The following is a 17,505-nucleotide window of genomic DNA, read 5'->3' as shown; positions in this document are numbered from 1 at the left end:
AGTCACCAGCGACGAGTGGCATAACGTCATTCGTCATTTGAACCACTCAATATGATTGGTCATATAAAAACCTTGCATAATGAGTGCTCTAACTCCCCCTGCAGTGGTCTGGAGCAATGAAGCCTTGACGCTGGGTACCTCTAAGTCCCGCAGCGTAAGCTTGCAATTTTTTAAAGGAGGAACCTCTGTACATCACCGGGGCCATGCTTCCTGCCATCCAGGACCTCTATGCTAGGTGCCGTCAGAGGAAGGCATCAAAAATGTTCAAAGACTTCAGTCACCCAAGTCAGACTGTTTCTCTGCTAAAGCACGGCAAGCGGTACAGGAGTGCCAAGTCTCGGTCCAAAAGGCTCCTTAACAGCTTCTACCCCCAAGACATAATTCTGCTGAACAATTAATCAAATGGCCACCCTGACTATTTGCATTGACAACCCCCCCCCCCCCCCCCACACTGCTGCTACTTGCTGTTTATTATCTATGCCTAGTCACTTCGCCCCTACCTACTTGTACAAATTACTTTGACTAACCTGTAGCCCCACACATTGACTCGGTACAGGTACCCCCTGTATATAGCCTCATCATATTTATTTTATTGTAACTTTTTTCCCCTATTGTTTATTTTGTAAATATTTTCTTAACTGCATTATTGGTTTAGGGCTTGTAAGTAAGCATTTTACGGTGAGGTCTACACCAGTGTTATTCGGCACATGTGACATACAATTTGATTTAATTTGATTTCTAAAGTCTCATGGAATGTAGGCCTACATTTAACACCGCACATTGGCTGCTCCTGTAGACTCAATGATCGAACCGCTATTTTCATGTTTAAAGTTATGTGAAGCATTTCCTCCATTTATTTCTATCGTATTCCACTCTGGTAGTTCTGCATAATTGTCAAATAGCCACAGTATCCTACTTGGCCTCTGTTATTAACAGTGAATTTAAAGCAGGTACAGCCTCTGTGTTCCCAGTAAACACGTGCCGGAAGTTGTGCCGACATTTCACAAGGTTGAAGTTTGCGCTCAGCAGACGTGAAATTTGCTCAGTGCTGAAAAATATTAGAGGGAACATTGACAGATAGGACACAATGAGTCTGTTAAACCTGTAACATTAATCTCTATACAGATAGTTATTTACTCCAGTGCCCCCTCAGTACAGCAGGCCATTCATGACATTCAGCATGGTTTTGACTCCATTCAAAAATCGCTTACTGATCTTAAACTAGTGCTAAATGCTAAGAAAACCAAGTTTATGTCGTCCTCCAGGTCTCATAATTTTGACCATGAGGACCTACGTATTTGCACATTAAATGGAGCCCAAATTGAGCAAGTAAAACATTATAAGTACTTAGGAATTTGGATTTAAGATGAGTGCTCTTAAAATTGAAAAAAGCTGAGAATTTAAGACTGGTTTCTTTTATAGAAATGAATCCTGCCTCACTTTGGAAAGTAGAAGGAAGATTGTTCAAGCAACGCTTCTCCCAGTACTTGATTATGGTGATATAATCTACATGCATGCAGCAGCCTCTCTTTTAAAACCTTTAGATTCCGACTATCACTCAGCACTGTGTTTTATCACTGGGGACAATTTTCATAGACATCACTGCATTTTGTATAGTTCAATTGGCTGGGAGTCTGACTACCATAAGGGCCCAGCATTGGCTACTTTTTGTAAATAAAAAAGTAGTTCTTCAGAGACTCCCCCACTACCTCAGCTCATGTAAACTCAGCAAAAAATGAAACGTCCCTTTTTCAGGACCCTGTCTTTCAAAGACAATTCGTAAAAATCCAAATAACTTTACAGATATTCATTTTAAAGGGTTAAAACTGTTTTCCCATGTTCAATGAACCATAAACAATTAATGAACATGCACCTGTGGAACGGTCGTTAAGACACTAACAGCTTACAGACGGTAGGCAATTAAGGTCACAGTCATGAAAACTTAGGACACTAAAGAGGCCTTTCTACTGACACTGGAAAAACACCAAACGAAAGATGCCCAGGTTCCCTGCTCATCTGTGTGAACGTGCCTTAGGCATGCTGCAAGGAGGCATGAGGACTGCAGATGTGGCCAGGGCAATAAATTGCAATGTCTGTACTGTGAGACGCCTGAGACGGCGCTACAGGGAGACCGCATGGACAGCTGATCATCCTTGCCGTGGCAGACCACGTGTAACACCTGCACAGGATCAGTACATCCGAACATCACACCTGCGGGACAGGTACAGGATGGCAACAACTGCCCGAGTTACACAATCCCTCCATCAGTGCTCAGACTGTCCGCAATAGGCTGAGCAAGGCTGGACTGAGGGCTTGTAGGCCTGTTGTACGACAGGTCCTCACCAGACATCACCGGCAACAACGTTGCCTATGGGCACAAACCCACCATCGCTGGACCAGACAGGACTGGCAAAAAGTGCTCTTCACTGAAGAGTCTCGGTTTCGTCTCACCAGGGGCGATGGTCGGATTCGCGTTTATCGTCGTAGGAATGAGTGTTACACCGAGGCCTGTACTCTGGAGCGGGATCGAGGTGGAGGGTCCGTCATGGTCTGGGGCGGTGTGTCACAGCATCATCGGACTGAGCATGGGAGTGGGCGGATTTCTGTGTCCTTCTCACCAGACGTGATTTTGGGCAGCTCCATGGTAAGAAATGTGACCGTTCCTCGTGCAAAAACATTGGCCTATCCCGGAGTTTGAGTAAATTATATTAATAAGCTACTCCAAAATGTACTACGTCAGGACATGGAGATTGATTCTATCATAGTCCATGTGGGATTTAATGACATTATGAAGGTCAGCTCTGAACAGTTGAAACTGGATTTTAAAGAACTCATTGACTCTCTGCTAGACACTAATAAAATACCCATCATATCTGGCCCTCTGCCATCTCTGAACTCTTTAGCAGGTTTCTTTCTCTTCACAACTGGCTATGTGATTATTGCAACAACACAATTTTGACAATTTCGATACCTTTTGGAAACAAAACACGTTTAATAAGAAGGATTGATCCACCCAAATCATTTGCATTACTGGATCCTTTCACAGCATCATAAGGCTGTGTTCAGACAATGACTTATCAATGACCCAAGTCCAGCTCAGCTAATCCCTACCATTGTGACGCTGAGTTTTTATAATGCTTCAGCAAATGTACATTATACCAGGGGTGTTGGTAGACACAATGTAAGTAACCTAATGTATGTCCCTCTAACTGCCCTGAAGGCCTCTGCTGATCCTACAGCTATTGTGTACAGTAATCATGTGCCTATGAACCAGATTTATACTGTTAGCACTGAGGTGGAGTGCCCTAGCAGGAAGTCCGCTATGTGCAGCTGATACATCAGCTGATATCTCAAAGTGCTGTACAGAAACCCAGCCTAAAACCCCAAACAGCAAGCAATGCAGGTGTAGAAGCACCTTTGATATCAAAGGCACCTTTTGTACCTTTGATACAGCAGTTGCAATACAAGGTTATAACAATTACAGAAAAGACAGAAATGCCAATGGTGGAGGTGTTGCTGTTTTATATTCAGAACCACATTCCTGTAAAGCTTCGAAGATCTTGTGTTAAATACTGTTGAAGTAATATGGGGGAAGGTTAATCTGCCTCACTTAAAGCCCATTCTTGTGGGAAGCTGCTATAGACCACCAAGTGCTAACAGTCAGTGTCTGGATAACGTGAAATGCTTGATTATGTGTATCAACAGAGATATATTTATTTATTTTCTGGCTTTCATCATGCTGCCCACTCAAAGTTTCAAACTGTAACCAGTGCCTGCAACCTTGTTTAGGTTGTCAGTCAGTCTACCAGGGTAGTTACAAACTGCACAGGAATGAAATCATCAACATGTATTGTTCAAGTCTTTACAAATGCTGCAGAAGTTAGCTTGAAAGCAGATCCATCGGATGTAGTGATCTCAATATAGCAGCCATATCTAGGAAAACCAAAGTTCCAAAGGCTGGGCCTAATATTGTGTATAAGAGGTTATACAATAAGTTTTGTAGTGATTCCTATGTTATTGATGTAAATAATATCTGTTGGTCCGTGGTGTGTAATGAGGAGCAAACAGACGCCACACTTGACACATTTATGAAATTGCGTATTCTAGTTACTAATATGCATGCACCCATTAGATTACTAAAAACGGCAAAATCCTAGTTGATTGAGGAATTAAATTTTTTTTATGGTTGAGTGGGATCAGGCAAAAGGAATGGCAAATAAGTCTGGCTGCACAACCGATTGGCAAACGTACTGCAAATTAAGAAGTCATGACTAAACTGAAAAGAAGAAACTACGCTATGAAACAAAGATAAATTACATTAAAGAAATGATAGTAAAAAGCTTTAGAGCACCTTAAATGAAATTGAATCAGATGGCCCCATTCATCACAAAACCAACTGTTATTGCCAACTACTTTAATGATTTTTTTCATTGACCAGATTAGCAAATTTAGGCATGACATGCCAGCAATAAACGCTGACTCTACACATACAAGTATATCTGACAAAATTATGAAAGGCAGTTGAAATTTTGAATTCCTTAAAGTGAGTGTGGAAGAGGTGAAAAAATTCTCAACAATGACAAGCCACTGGGGTCTGACAACTTGGATGGATAATTACTGAGGATAATAGTGGACAATAGTACCACTCCTATTTGCTATATTTTCAATTTAAGGCTTAGAAAGTACCCCCAGGCCTTGAGGGAAGCAAAAGTCTAGTAAAGCCCCCTTTACTGGCTCAAATAGTCAGCCAATCAGCCTGTTACCAACCCTGAGTAAACTTGTGGATTTTTTTGTTGTTGACCAGATACAATGCTATTTTACAGTAAACAAATTGACAACGGACTTTCAGCATGCTTATAGAGAAGGATATTCAACAAGCACAGCACTTACACTGACTGATGATTGGCTGAGAGAAATTGATGATAAGAAGATTGGGGTAATGTTTTATTAGACTTCAGTGACATAATGATTGACATTATCAATCATTGTCTGCTGCTGGAAAAACATGCTACAGGTTTACACCCCCTGCTATATTGTGGATAAAGAATTACCAGTCTAACAGAACACAGAGGGTGTTCTTTAATGGAAGCCGCTCCAACATAATCCAGGTAGAATCAGGAATTCCCCAAGGGCAGCTGTCTAGGCCCCTTAGTTTTTTCTACTAAGGGGCCTACTAACGGCATGTCACGACTCAACACTATACACGCCACCTACTACAGCAACTGAGACACTTAACAAAGAGTTACAGTTAGTTTCAGAGTGTGTGGCAAGGAGTAAGTTGGTCCTAAATATTTCTACAACTAAAAGCATTGTATTTAGGACAAATCATTCACTAAACGCTAAACCTCTTCTAATTATTGTAATAATGGGCTCCCGTCTTCCGGGCTGGGCCGTCATTGTAAATAAGAATTTGTTCTTAACTGACTCGCCTAGTTAAATAAATTAAAAAAATAATACTGGAAATGTAGCATGTTGAGTTGACTAAACTGCTTGGAGTAACCCTGGATTGTTAACGGTCATGGTCAAAACCTATTGATAGAACAGAAGCTAAGATGGGGAGAAGTCTATCCATAATAAATCACTACTCTACCTTAACAGGACCTGGACTACTGTTCAGTCTTGTGGTCAGGTGTCACAAAAAGGGACTTGGGAAAATTGGAATTGGCTCAGAACAGTGCAGCACGGCTGGCCCTTGGATGTACACTGAGAGATAACATTTAATAATATGCATGTCAATCTCTCCTGGCTCAAAGTGGAGGAGAGATTGACTTCATCACTACTTGTATTTATGAGAGGTATTGACATGTTGAATTCACTGAGCTGACGGTTTTTGAATTACTGCCGCACAGCTTGGGCACCCATGCATACCCCACAAGACATGCCACAAGAGGTCTCTTCACAGCCCCATGTCCAGAACAGACTATGGGAGGCGCACCGTACTATAAAGAGCTGTGACTACATGGAACTCTATTCCACATCAAGTAACTGATGCAAGCAGTCAAATTTGATTTAAAAAAAAAACAGATAAAAATACACCTTATGGAACAGCGGGGACTGTTAAGCAACACAAACGTAGGCACTGACACATGCATACACAAATGAGAACAACATACGCACTAAACACACGTACACATGGATTTTGTATTGTAGATATGTGGTAGTGGAGTAGAGTCCTGAAGGCACACTGTTTTGTGGTGAAATCTGTGAATGTATTGTAATGTTTTTAAAATTGTAAAACTGCCTTAATTTTGCTGGTCCCCAGGAAGAGTAGCTTCTGCCTTGGGAGCAGCTAATGGGGATCCATAATAAATACAAATACAGAAACATTTAATTTGTCCTTTGTAAAAATGGCGACACCTCCACCTCTGTCAATTCTATCAGATCTAAACTCATTTTAACAAGTCTGACATATCAGAACCGGTAGTCATATTTAGACAAGTTTCAGATATTACCAGAATGTCCATGTTGGTTTGAGAGGCCACAGTTATAATACACTTTTTGAGATCAAACTTGTGGCATTTACATGAATCAGTCCAATTCCACAGCTGCAGTATTTCTGATCAGACGGAGACTAATACAAGCGTAGTGTTCTCAGTTGGTAAACCCTTATTTGAAAATACTATAGAGCAGTGGTCACCGACTGGTCGATCTTCAAGACATTCCTGTTCGATCACCAAACATTTCTGTAGAAAAGCAAACGATAAAGGCTTGCGCTCCCTTTTTTCAAATTATTATTCGTGCTGTGCTGTTGATAAATGTACTTGATTCTGAAGCCCTGTGCACCGGATAGGCGAAGTGTATCCCTTTGCTGGCCAATCAGGTACCTCCAATCACCGAGCCTATAGCTTCCTGGCCACAACAACAGTTTGATATTTCATAACTTTTATAAAACCATGTGCAGAGAGAGACTGTCAAAGAATACAGCAAAAAAGCTGCTGTTTTTGAGTGAGTTAATGTTTAAGTTTTTATTCAGCACTGTCACCACTTTTATTCAACACTATTACGAAACATATAAAACTGCTTCTCTTTACTTCCACTCACGCTGCAGCTGCTTTGAATGAGTAGCCAAGTGTATTGATAGCCCTGCGTTTGTATTATTACTAGCAGCTCGTCGTATCTATTTTAATAGGACTATTTCATTTCCTCTGGTCATAGGAACAACATGAATTTGTCCATTAGGCAGATGTGGATGCGGTGCAACTTGAGTTTCGCCATCAGGTGGAAGTCTGACCCACTCTGTTCAGTCTCACCAGATGAAGGGAAGGAGAGAGCAGGGGCCGTGAGAGGCGGACCCTCTGCTGCTCTCTCCTTCCCTCCGCTTAGACCATTGATGTGTTCAAAACAACTGGGAACTCTGGTGGGGCGGGGGGATGAAATAGTTTTGAGCAGTCATCCAAGTCTGAATTTTTATCAAAGCTTGATTTTTGAAATTTAAGGTCTGAGAATAACAATATTGGCAGGCCAGGCATATAGCCAGTATGCTGTGATAATGTATTAGGCCTACTGCACAAACCTGATTCCTACAGAACTGTTTTTATTAGGTTCATTGTTCTTATTTTTAAGTCATGATAGTAAATAAATACATTCTTAGTGGTAGATCTCTGCTTTCCTTTTGACTGCGAAAGTGATCTAGACTCAAAACGGTTGGTGACCACTGCCATATGGCTAGCTTGAATTGGTATAGATGCAAGATTTTCTAGAACTGTACAATTGGGCCTATGCCTCAAGTGAGAATGTGGGCTAAAACAGGAGTCAATGATGGTTACCTGTTGCAGGCCTGCCGTATCATGATAGTGCTGATCATTTATGGTTGGGATGACCTGAGCGGGACTTGGAGTCCTGGTAAGTCAATGTCTCAGCGCAGCCTTGAAATGTCAAGACCGGGTCCAGGCACACAATGATTTGGATGGACCCCATCCTCTGTAGAGCGGAGAAGATAAGCAGTGGTGTAGGACACACAACTTGAGACATCTGTGATATTGTGTTGTGTGACACAACTGCATATTTTAGAGTGGCCTTTTTGTTATCACTAGTTGTTGCACCATTGCCCTCCTGTGCTTGGAAAGCAGATAGACTGGGAGTCCTGAGTGTGTTTCTTCCCAGGGCTGCTGGGTCCATACACCTCTGGTACTCTAATACCCTTTTCACACTACTGAGCTGAAGTTGTCTACCGTGTTGGCTTAGTTACACATCCATCATAGTGTCTGGAATCAAGCTGGGAAAAAATACACATCTGTAACATTACTGATGGTGTGAAAAGGGTAATGAAACTGAACCGGTACCGTTGGAGTTGGCATGATGGTGTGAAAAGGGTAATGAAACTGAACCGGTACCGTTGGAGTTGGCATGATGGTGTGAAAAGGGTAATGAAACTGAACCAGTATGGTTGGAGTTGTCACACCATGCCATCTCCAACCGTACTGGTTTGGTTTCATGACCCTTTTCACACTATCATGCCAAGGGCAAAGAAACTGAACCAGTATGGTTGGAGTTGGCATTGAAAAGAAGGGGCCTCACTTTGTGACTTTTGTACAATTTATAATTTTTTTCAGCATTTCCTTGAACTTGTTTGGCCACATACTTAAAAATAGCACTCTGACGTGTGGAGTCCTGTTGAGGAATGCGAACTGTGGCCATCCAGAGTTCTCTGCGGCAGGGAGGGAGGCGGAGGGGGAGAGGCTTTCTCATCTGCTCTGCACCATGGTCAAATACAAGGCCCCATTTTCCCCTCTGTATGGAACACTCAGCCCACCGTTGAGAAGAGCTGCTGTGAAATCTATGCATCTATCCTCAGTTCAGCCATGACAAACGGGTGGGCTGATCCAGCCAGCTCTCCCATTTTTCTTACTCTACACTCTCGCCCCCCTTCTTTGAATGTCTAGTTTTCTTCCCTCCATCTCTTTCCCTGAAGACTTCAGTCTTCATGCCTGCTACTCTAAAGAGGCCATGACCACCACAAACACTGCTACACCATCACAGGAGTTACTTAAGAGGATTCATCTGCTTGTCTGAGCTGCAGCTGATTCAACATGTCTTTTTGTTTTGTTTTTATCCATTAGGATGCAGGAGGAGGGTAGGGCTTTATGTCTGTAGTGTCATCTGTTTTGTTTTCACACAGACTGCTTGTTTAAGTCAACTAGGTAGACAAGGGTGGAAGTCCTGTGCTCAGGAGTCACAGAACGTAAGACATCACATCTAGGCCCTACTCGATCAGAATAATGAAGGGTAAGGTTCCTTCTCACTCGTGGGGAAGCCAAGGAAGGAACCATGTTATAGGCCCTGGATACTACTGAACCATACATGTCCTGATATAGGCCCTGGATACTACTGAACCATACATGTCCTGTTATAGGCCCTGGATACTACTGAACCATACATGTCCTGTTATAGGCCCTGGATACTACTGAACCATACATGTCCTGTTATAGGCCCTGGATACTACTGAACCATACATGTCCTGTTATAGGCCCTGGATACTACTGAACCATACATGTCCTGTTATAGGCCCTGGATACTACTGCTATCTTTGATGTGCCACTGCCCTCTGTGTGTGAGACATCCTGGATTAAGGAAGATTAGGTTAAATCCCGCTGGTCTGCCGGCCGGTAACACTTCTTCCCCAGCAGGGCCCGACCCAGGCTCTAAGGAGGACCCTTATGTTCACAGCTGGGCGATGAATGGGGTTAATCATCATGTTGGAGTAATATAATCATATGGATGACCTTATGTCATGATGAGCTGTAGAGATAACTGTCTGTCACTGCAGCGTTTACATACTTTTCGACAGACTAGGTCCATTTGAGGTAAGGTACTAATTGTCTATGCCCTGCCAAATTGAGTGTAAATTAGGAACTCGTTTGCATTGAAGAGCTCCCTGACCTGAGAAGTTCAGGAAATCATCACTACCCACAGATGAAGGGCTTTATGATTCTTCAGTTACTTCAGTTGCTGTTTTGAGGAGTTGCTGCCGGGTGTTGAATGAAGTCTCAATTCCTGTGTGACGCCCAATGCGTGTGGCTAAGCTGGCCATAGATCATTTGTTTCTTATGTACATCATCCTGGGGTCTTTTTTCAAATCTTCCTGTATGGTAATGAGCTGTTCCAAATGACTGAATAGGCTCTGTCCATCCTTTTGTTGAGGACCATAGATAGTCAGACGTTTGACCTCACACCATTGCTGTGATTGTGTGTAGTGTAACACAAGCCCTATAATTTAATGTGACTTGGTGTTTTTTTAGAGTCCAAAACTCCCTAAACATGGCTAAAGTTGTAAAACAAAACCCTTTTAAACCCGTCACCAGATCTGCTATTAATCGGTTTAACTAAATTATAGCCATTTAAGCTACAAGTGGCACAGAAATAGGATATTTTGTTTGTGATTAGCTGAAAACCTTGGCCGCTGTTGCCTAAGCCAGTTTGAGGCTACTGCTTGCAAGGTTGCTTATTGTGACGGTTTGGCCTTTAGCTGGGTTATAGCCTATAACCTCCAGTTAACATGCTTTGCACCAGATATTAGTTGTACTGTAGGCTAGCTACATAGTGCTAGTAGTGAGCTGGTTAGAGTATTGTAGAGAATTTGCCCCAGTTGTGGTCTTGAAGTCTATGCTTTCTATTAATGCTTCTCTTCGTTCTCTCTAGGATGGCTTGGACGCGTTGGTGTATGACCTTGACTTTCCAGCCCTGAGAAAAAACAAAAGCATCGACAACTTCTTGAATAGATGTAAGTAGCTAGCTTATACAAGGTTCCTCTCCCCCAAATGTCCTCCTCCCTTTGTGCAGAATCTGTGTCACTTACATCATATTTGTAGCACACACACACACACACACACACACACACACACACACACACACACACACACACACACACACACACACACACACATATAGGAGAGAGTGGAGGCCGTTTTGGGGTCACCGCCTTGCCTCTATACATTCCATGGCACTATTGTGTCTGCAGCTCAGTCCACTCGGTGTCCTCAACAAATGGGCTTTAATGAGTGGCTGGTGACCCACATGGTGTCCCCTTCAGACTGGGGGACCACCATGTCAATATGACTGGAACTTAGACCTTGTGGCATTTTAACACATGGACTGTCTACAATTTTGGCATGTCATTAGTTTTTGAATATGGTTATATATTCTTCTGTGTATGTGGCTACAATGACAGTAAAGCATCTACCATAGATGTGGACAATTCTTCACAAACTGTTCCCCATATTGGAAATAAACGGTCAATGCGAGCAACTGTAAAGCCTTGGGGCTACATCTATCACAGGCTATTTGTTCAGTTAGTCTTGCTGGGTACTTTCAGTGTTGGAGAGGCCTTGAAGGACGTTATGGTAATGGACTAACTGTTTTGTGAAAGGGTCTGGTTGCCAATGTCATCCCTTCAGGGGGTCTGTGTTCTTTGTACTGCTAGTGCTCTCCTCCTTGCAGACGACTAACCCATGACATGTAGTCTAATCATATTCTGTATGAGACCAGTAGCCAATATGCCTAGACTACACTCAATCACATTAGCTAACATCTCCGCGGACAGCACAAACAAGTGATTTTTTTTCTCCCCCCCATATTTTAGTCCAAGCACGTGGGAATAAAATCATGTTTAAAATGCTTGTGAAAAATGTAATTTTTATCGCACTTTTTTTTTTTTTTAATCACTTCTCGATCATGTACTTTACTCGATCATGTACTTTTAGTTATGAAACCTTGAAACCGTAACTGCTGGAAACCATTCTGCATTCAAAATGGTCTCATTTTAATAGTTCTAGTCCTTGGCTTTATTTTTAGATCAATTGAACTCTGATGCACTGCACTCAGCCCCCCTTTTTCCCATGCATTCTTGTGCCAGTTGTGAATCATGCAAATAGAAAAACTATCCCTCCTGTTCAGCTATGACCAAATTTGGCTGAATACTATCTTCCCAAGGGCAGGGAAGCCAGAGTTGTTACATCAGATAGGCTCTCAGTACTGTAAAGCAGTCAGTGGAGAAATCCCATCAGCTCAAAGACAGAGGTTTCTTTTATTGCTTTGTCTGCCAGAAAAAACAACCTGGGATGGTATGAATATCCCTCTCAACCGTATGCAACCCAAATGTAGAAAGTATGTCAAGAATCAATCAAATGCATTTATATAGCCCTTCTTACATCAGCTGATGTCACAAAGTGCTGTACTGAAACCCAGCCTTAAACCCCAAACAGCAAGTAATGCAGGTGTAGAAGCACGGTGGCTAGGAAAAACTCCCTAGAAAGGCCAGAACCTAGGAAGAAACCTAGAGAGGAACCAGGCTATGAGGGGTGGCCAGTGCTCTTCTGGCTGTGTCGGGTAGAGATTATAACAGCACATGGCCAAGATGTTCAAATCTTCATAGATGACCAGCAGGGTCAAATAATAATAATAATAATAATAATCATAATAATCATAATAATAATAATCATCACAGTGGTTGACGAGAGTGCAACAGATCAGCACCTCAGGAGTAAATGTCAGTTGGCTTTTCATAGCCGATCATTCAGAGTATCTCTACCGCTCCTGCTGTGTCTAGAGAGTTGAAAACAGCAGGTCTGGGACAAGGTAGCACGTCCGGTGAACAGGTCAGGGTTCCATAGCCGCAGGCAAAACAGTTGAAACTGGAGCAGCAGCACGATAAGGTGGACTGGGGACAGCAAGGAGTCATCAGGCCAGGTAGTCCTGAGGCATGGATCACTGGTCAAGGTTAACTGGTGTGTATGTAACATCCAAGTTCACTGGTACCTGTACTTCAGATATCTAGTGACGTTATTATTACAGATTTTCATCTGCGGTTTTATTTTTGTGTTTTTTCTGTATTCTCTGCCTGATGCGGTGGACAAAGTCCCTTCAGTAACTTACTAATCTATCCAGTTCTAACATGTTTCCTTTTAATGTCATCTCTCCACCTCTCTTCTTTAGATAAGGACACCATCAGTAAGATTCGGGACCTGCGGATGAAAGCAGAGGACTATGAGGTGGTCAAGGTTATCGGGAGGGGGGCGTTTGGAGAAGTGCAGTTGGTGAGGATCGCCATTATGGTTATGCTAATTTGTCCTGTGTGAATCACATCAACTTTTGTCTGTCTGCTTTGCCTTCAAACATCTAGTGCAGACCGATATAGAAGTATAACATTATTATTATTATTATTATTATATGGCTATAGGTTTGGCTTGACGCACGCCATACGCCCAAACTAGACTCTCTCCTCTCTCCCAGGTAAGACACAAAGCCACGATGAAGGTATATGCCATGAAGCTGCTTAGCAAGTTTGAGATGATCAAGAGGTCGGACTCTGCTTTCTTCTGGGAGGAGAGGGACATCATGGCCTTTGCCAACAGCGCCCTGGTGGTGCAGGTATGGAACGCATGGTTCTTTATAGCGACTCCTTAGTCTCGTCCTCACTTTGCCTACTAGGAATAATCTGTAAGGAAGCACAGTGATTGAGATTCAGGCAATTTCTTTTTTTGTTGCATTCCTCTCCATTCCTCCTAATGATGTTTGGTCACTAACCCCCCCCCCCCCCCCCCCCCCCACACAGCTGTTTTATGCGTTCCAGGATGACCGTTACCTCTACATGGTGATGGAGTACATGCCCGGCGGAGACCTGGTCAACTTGATGAGCAACTATGACGTCCCCGAGAAGTGGGCCCGCTTTTACACCGCCGAGGTGGTGCTGGCTCTGGACGGGATCCACGCCATGGGATTCATACACAGGTACTACTGTTGCTGTTACTGGTACTGGACTTCGTCTCTTCTATTGTAAAGGTGGCTCTAGTGTCTCCACTTCTTCCTCTTTTCTGTAGTGGCAGTTTTCTCCACCCTTCTAAAGCCTCCTTGACAGGGACATAAATCACCTGTTTAATGTACTGTTGTTGGTTTGAGAATGCTTTGCTTGTATAATATCAGGTTTTAGGTTCGAGAACTGCTGGTTATTTAAGCAATAAGAAGGGTTAGCCCTTAGCCGTGGTATATTGGCCATATAGACCACAACCCTTCAGGCCTTATTGCTATTGTAAACTGGTTACCAATGTAATTAGAGCAGTAAAAATAAATGCTTTGTCACATACCCGTGGTATAAGGTCTGATATACCACGGCTGTCAGCCAATCAGCATTCAGGGCTCGAACCACCCATTTGATAAATTACTTTGTGCAATGGCATTGTTGAATACTCCATCTGATTGGCTTGAAGGGCATTCTAGAGCATGCATTATTTCATTATAACGCACGGTATATTTGCACGGTAGAATTCAATGGCTATAGTTCATTCTTACATGTTCTGTGTTTGAGCTGCTGTTGAAAGCAAAATCGAATTGAAAACATTATTGCCGTTGTTAAATTCAATTTTCATAATAGCAAGCTAGGACTGCTGATTTGATTAGCTAAACTAGCAAGTCTGTTTGTTTGTTTGGTTACCAAGGCAACTACTGTCACTCTTGTAAACTTGCTAGCTACTTCAGTGGAGGTTGGACACATTTCTAGTGGCAAATGAACAAATTTCTACCGGCAAATGTGTTAAATTATCGCCATGGTATTAAAGGGATAATCAACTTAGGGCTTTATGCGTTCTCTGGAAACTAATGCAACTCCATTGAAGGTCAGTTTTACTCTGCTAGCGCATCGTGGAAGACTCCTCCCACTTCATTCATTATTTTCCAGAGAACGCATAACCTCTTGTTGATTATCCCTTAACCTCTTTGGGCTGGGGGGCAGTATTTTCACGTTCGGATGAAAAATGTGCCCAGAGTAAACTGCCTGCTACTCAGGCCCAGAAGCTAAGATATGCATATTATTAGTAGATTTGGATAGAAAACACTCTGAAGTTTCTAAAATTGTTCGAATGATGTCTGTGAGTATAACAGAACTCATATGGCAGGCGAAAAACTGAGAAAAATCCAACCGGGAAGTGGGAAATCTGAGGTTTGTAGTTTTTCAAGTGATTGCCTATCCAATATACAGTGTAAATTTGGTCAGATTGCACTTCCTAAGGCTTCCACTAGATGTCAACCGTCTTTAGAAGTTGTTACAGGCTTCTATTGTGAAAGGGGAGCGAATAAGAGCACTCTAAGCAGATGGCCTTCAGTTTAGTCACGCGTGCGGCCGTGAGCACGAGCTCCGTTCCCTTTCAATTCGTAAAGACAAAGGAATTGTCCGGTTGGAATATTATTAAAGATTTATGATAAAAACATACTAAAGATTGATTCTATTCATCGTTTGACATGTTTCTGCAAACTGTAATGGAACTTTTTTGACTTTTCGTCTGGACTTAGTGCCCGCGCCTTGTGCATTTGGAATAGTGAACTAAACGCGCGAACAAAAAGGAGGTATTTGGACATAAAGATTAACTTTAAGTTTATGATGAGTATTTCTGTAAATTGATGTGGCTCTCTGCAAAATCACTGGATGTTTTTTGGAGGCAAAACATTACTGAACATAATGCGCCAATGTAAACTGAGATTTTTGGATATAAATATGAACTTTATCGAACAAAACATACATGTATTGTGTAACATGAAGTCCTATGAGTGCCATCTGATGAAGATCATCAAAGGTTAGTGATTCATTTTCTCTTTCTGCTTTTTGTGACTCCTCTTTGGCTGGAAAATGGCTGTTTTTTTTGTGACTAGGCGCTGACCTAACATAATCGTATGGTATGCTTTCGCCGTAAAGCCTTTTTGAAATCAGACACTGTGGCTGGATTAACAAGACGTTTATCTTTAAAATGGTGTATAATACTTGTATGTTTGAGGAATTTTAATTATGAGATTTCTGTTGTTTTGAGTTTGGCACCCTGCAATTTCACTTGCTGTTGTCGAGGTGGGATGCTAGCGTCCCACATATCCCAGAGAGGTTAAGTGTCTTTTTATGTCTTTCAGGGACGTGAAGCCTGATAACATGTTGCTAGACAAAGCAGGCCACTTGAAGTTGGCAGACTTTGGGACCTGTATGAAAATGAACAAGGTAGCTATCGCACTAGCCTTCCAACGCTCCATGACTGATAATGAGAAGTTAGTCGACACTATCACACTGTACAGTAGACTGTTGTTTAAACTGTTTGCTGCTTCCAAATGCTCTATTTAATTAAGCTTAGTGGTGGTTTATCAAGATTTGCAACTTTTAACACATTTTCTTAGCATTCTCCCTCTTACATACAGTGCCTTCAGAAAGCATTCATACCCCTTGACTTGCTCCACATTTTTGTTGTAACAGCCTGAATTAAAAAATATTTTTTTCTTCACCCATCTACACACAATGACCCATAATGACAGTGAAAAAATGTTATTGAAAATGAAATGCGTCTAATTTACATAAGTATTCACAGCCCTTCCAAATTGAGATCGAGTGTATCAAATTTCCTTTGATCATTCTTGATCACTACAAATTGTCCACCTGTTGCCTATTCAATTGTTTGGACATGATTTAGATAAACACACCTGTCTAAGGTCCCAGTTGACAGTGCATGTCAAAGCAAAATCAATACCATGAAGTCCAAGGAACTGTCCGTAGATCTCAGATTGCCTCATCACAATTCTTATGTCTGGGGAAGGTTATAAAACAATTTCTAGAGTGTTGAAAGTTTCCAAGAGCACAGTGGTCTCCATCATTGGGGAAATTGAACAAATTATGGAACTACCCAGACTCTGCCTAGAGCTGGCCGTTCAACCAAACTGAGCAGCCAGGCAAGAATGACCTTGGTCAGGGAGGTGACCAAGAACCCATTGACCACTCTGACAGAACTACAGAGTTCCTTGGCTGAGATGGGAGAACCTGCCAGAAGTACAACAGTTTCTGCAGCACTTCACCAATCTGGGCTTTATGGGAGAGTGGCCAGACGGAAGCTGCTCCTGAGAAAAAGGCACATAAAAGACACTGAGATCATAAGGCAAAATATTCTGTGGTCTGATGATACAAAAAATGTACTCTTTGGCCTGAATGGAAACCGCTTTGTCTGGTGAAAACCAGGCATACCTCATCACCCGTCTAACACCATCCCTACCGTGGAGCATGGTGGTGGCAGCCATTGGTTAGGATAGAGGGAACAATGAATGGCGCCAAATACAGGAAAATCCTTGAGAATTGCTTTCGGGTGCAATCGACCTTAGACTGGTGTGTAGATTTTTGTTCCAACAGGACAATGATACCAAGCATACAGCCAAAGCAACGCTGTACTGGTTTCAGAATAAGAATATGAAAGTCCTTGAGTGGCCCAGCTAAAGCCCAGACTTAAATTTAATTTGAAAATCTGTGGAAAGACTTGAAGATTGCTGTTCCTGCCGCACCCCATCGAACTTAACTGTGCTTGAGAAAATCTGCAAGGAAGAATGGGAGAATATCTCCATCCAGATGTGCAAAGCTGATGCAGAGATACCCAAGATGACTCAAAGCTGTAATCGGCGCAAAATGTACTTCCTACAAAGTATTGACAGAGTTGTGAATAAATTAGATTTCTGTAAAAAAAAACATGTTTTCACTTTGTCATTTTGAGGTATTGTGTT

At 42.3% G+C, this 17,505-nt stretch overlaps 1 protein-coding gene across 2 annotated transcripts in view; it reads left to right on the top strand.

Annotated features, from left to right (window-relative positions):
* Positions 1-17,505, top strand: part of LOC115157216 (rho-associated protein kinase 1) — a 79,684-nt gene that overhangs the window by 31,087 nt on the left and 31,092 nt on the right. For both annotated transcript variants that reach the window (XM_029705281.1, XM_029705282.1), the window contains exons 2-6: positions 10,639-10,720; positions 12,931-13,031; positions 13,228-13,365; positions 13,550-13,725; positions 15,886-15,970. In XM_029705281.1, the coding sequence (XP_029561141.1) occupies positions 10,639-10,720; positions 12,931-13,031; positions 13,228-13,365; positions 13,550-13,725; positions 15,886-15,970 (582 nt within the window). The remainder of the gene's footprint in view (positions 1-10,638; positions 10,721-12,930; positions 13,032-13,227; positions 13,366-13,549; positions 13,726-15,885; positions 15,971-17,505) is intronic.

The sequence above is a fragment of the Salmo trutta genome, chromosome 21 (genome assembly GCF_901001165.1).
Source record: "Salmo trutta chromosome 21, fSalTru1.1, whole genome shotgun sequence".
In the NCBI taxonomy this organism is placed as follows: Eukaryota; Metazoa; Chordata; class Actinopteri; order Salmoniformes; family Salmonidae; genus Salmo; species Salmo trutta.
Note: the sequence above shows the minus strand (reverse complement) of the source record. Positions and strands in the feature narration are given on the sequence as shown.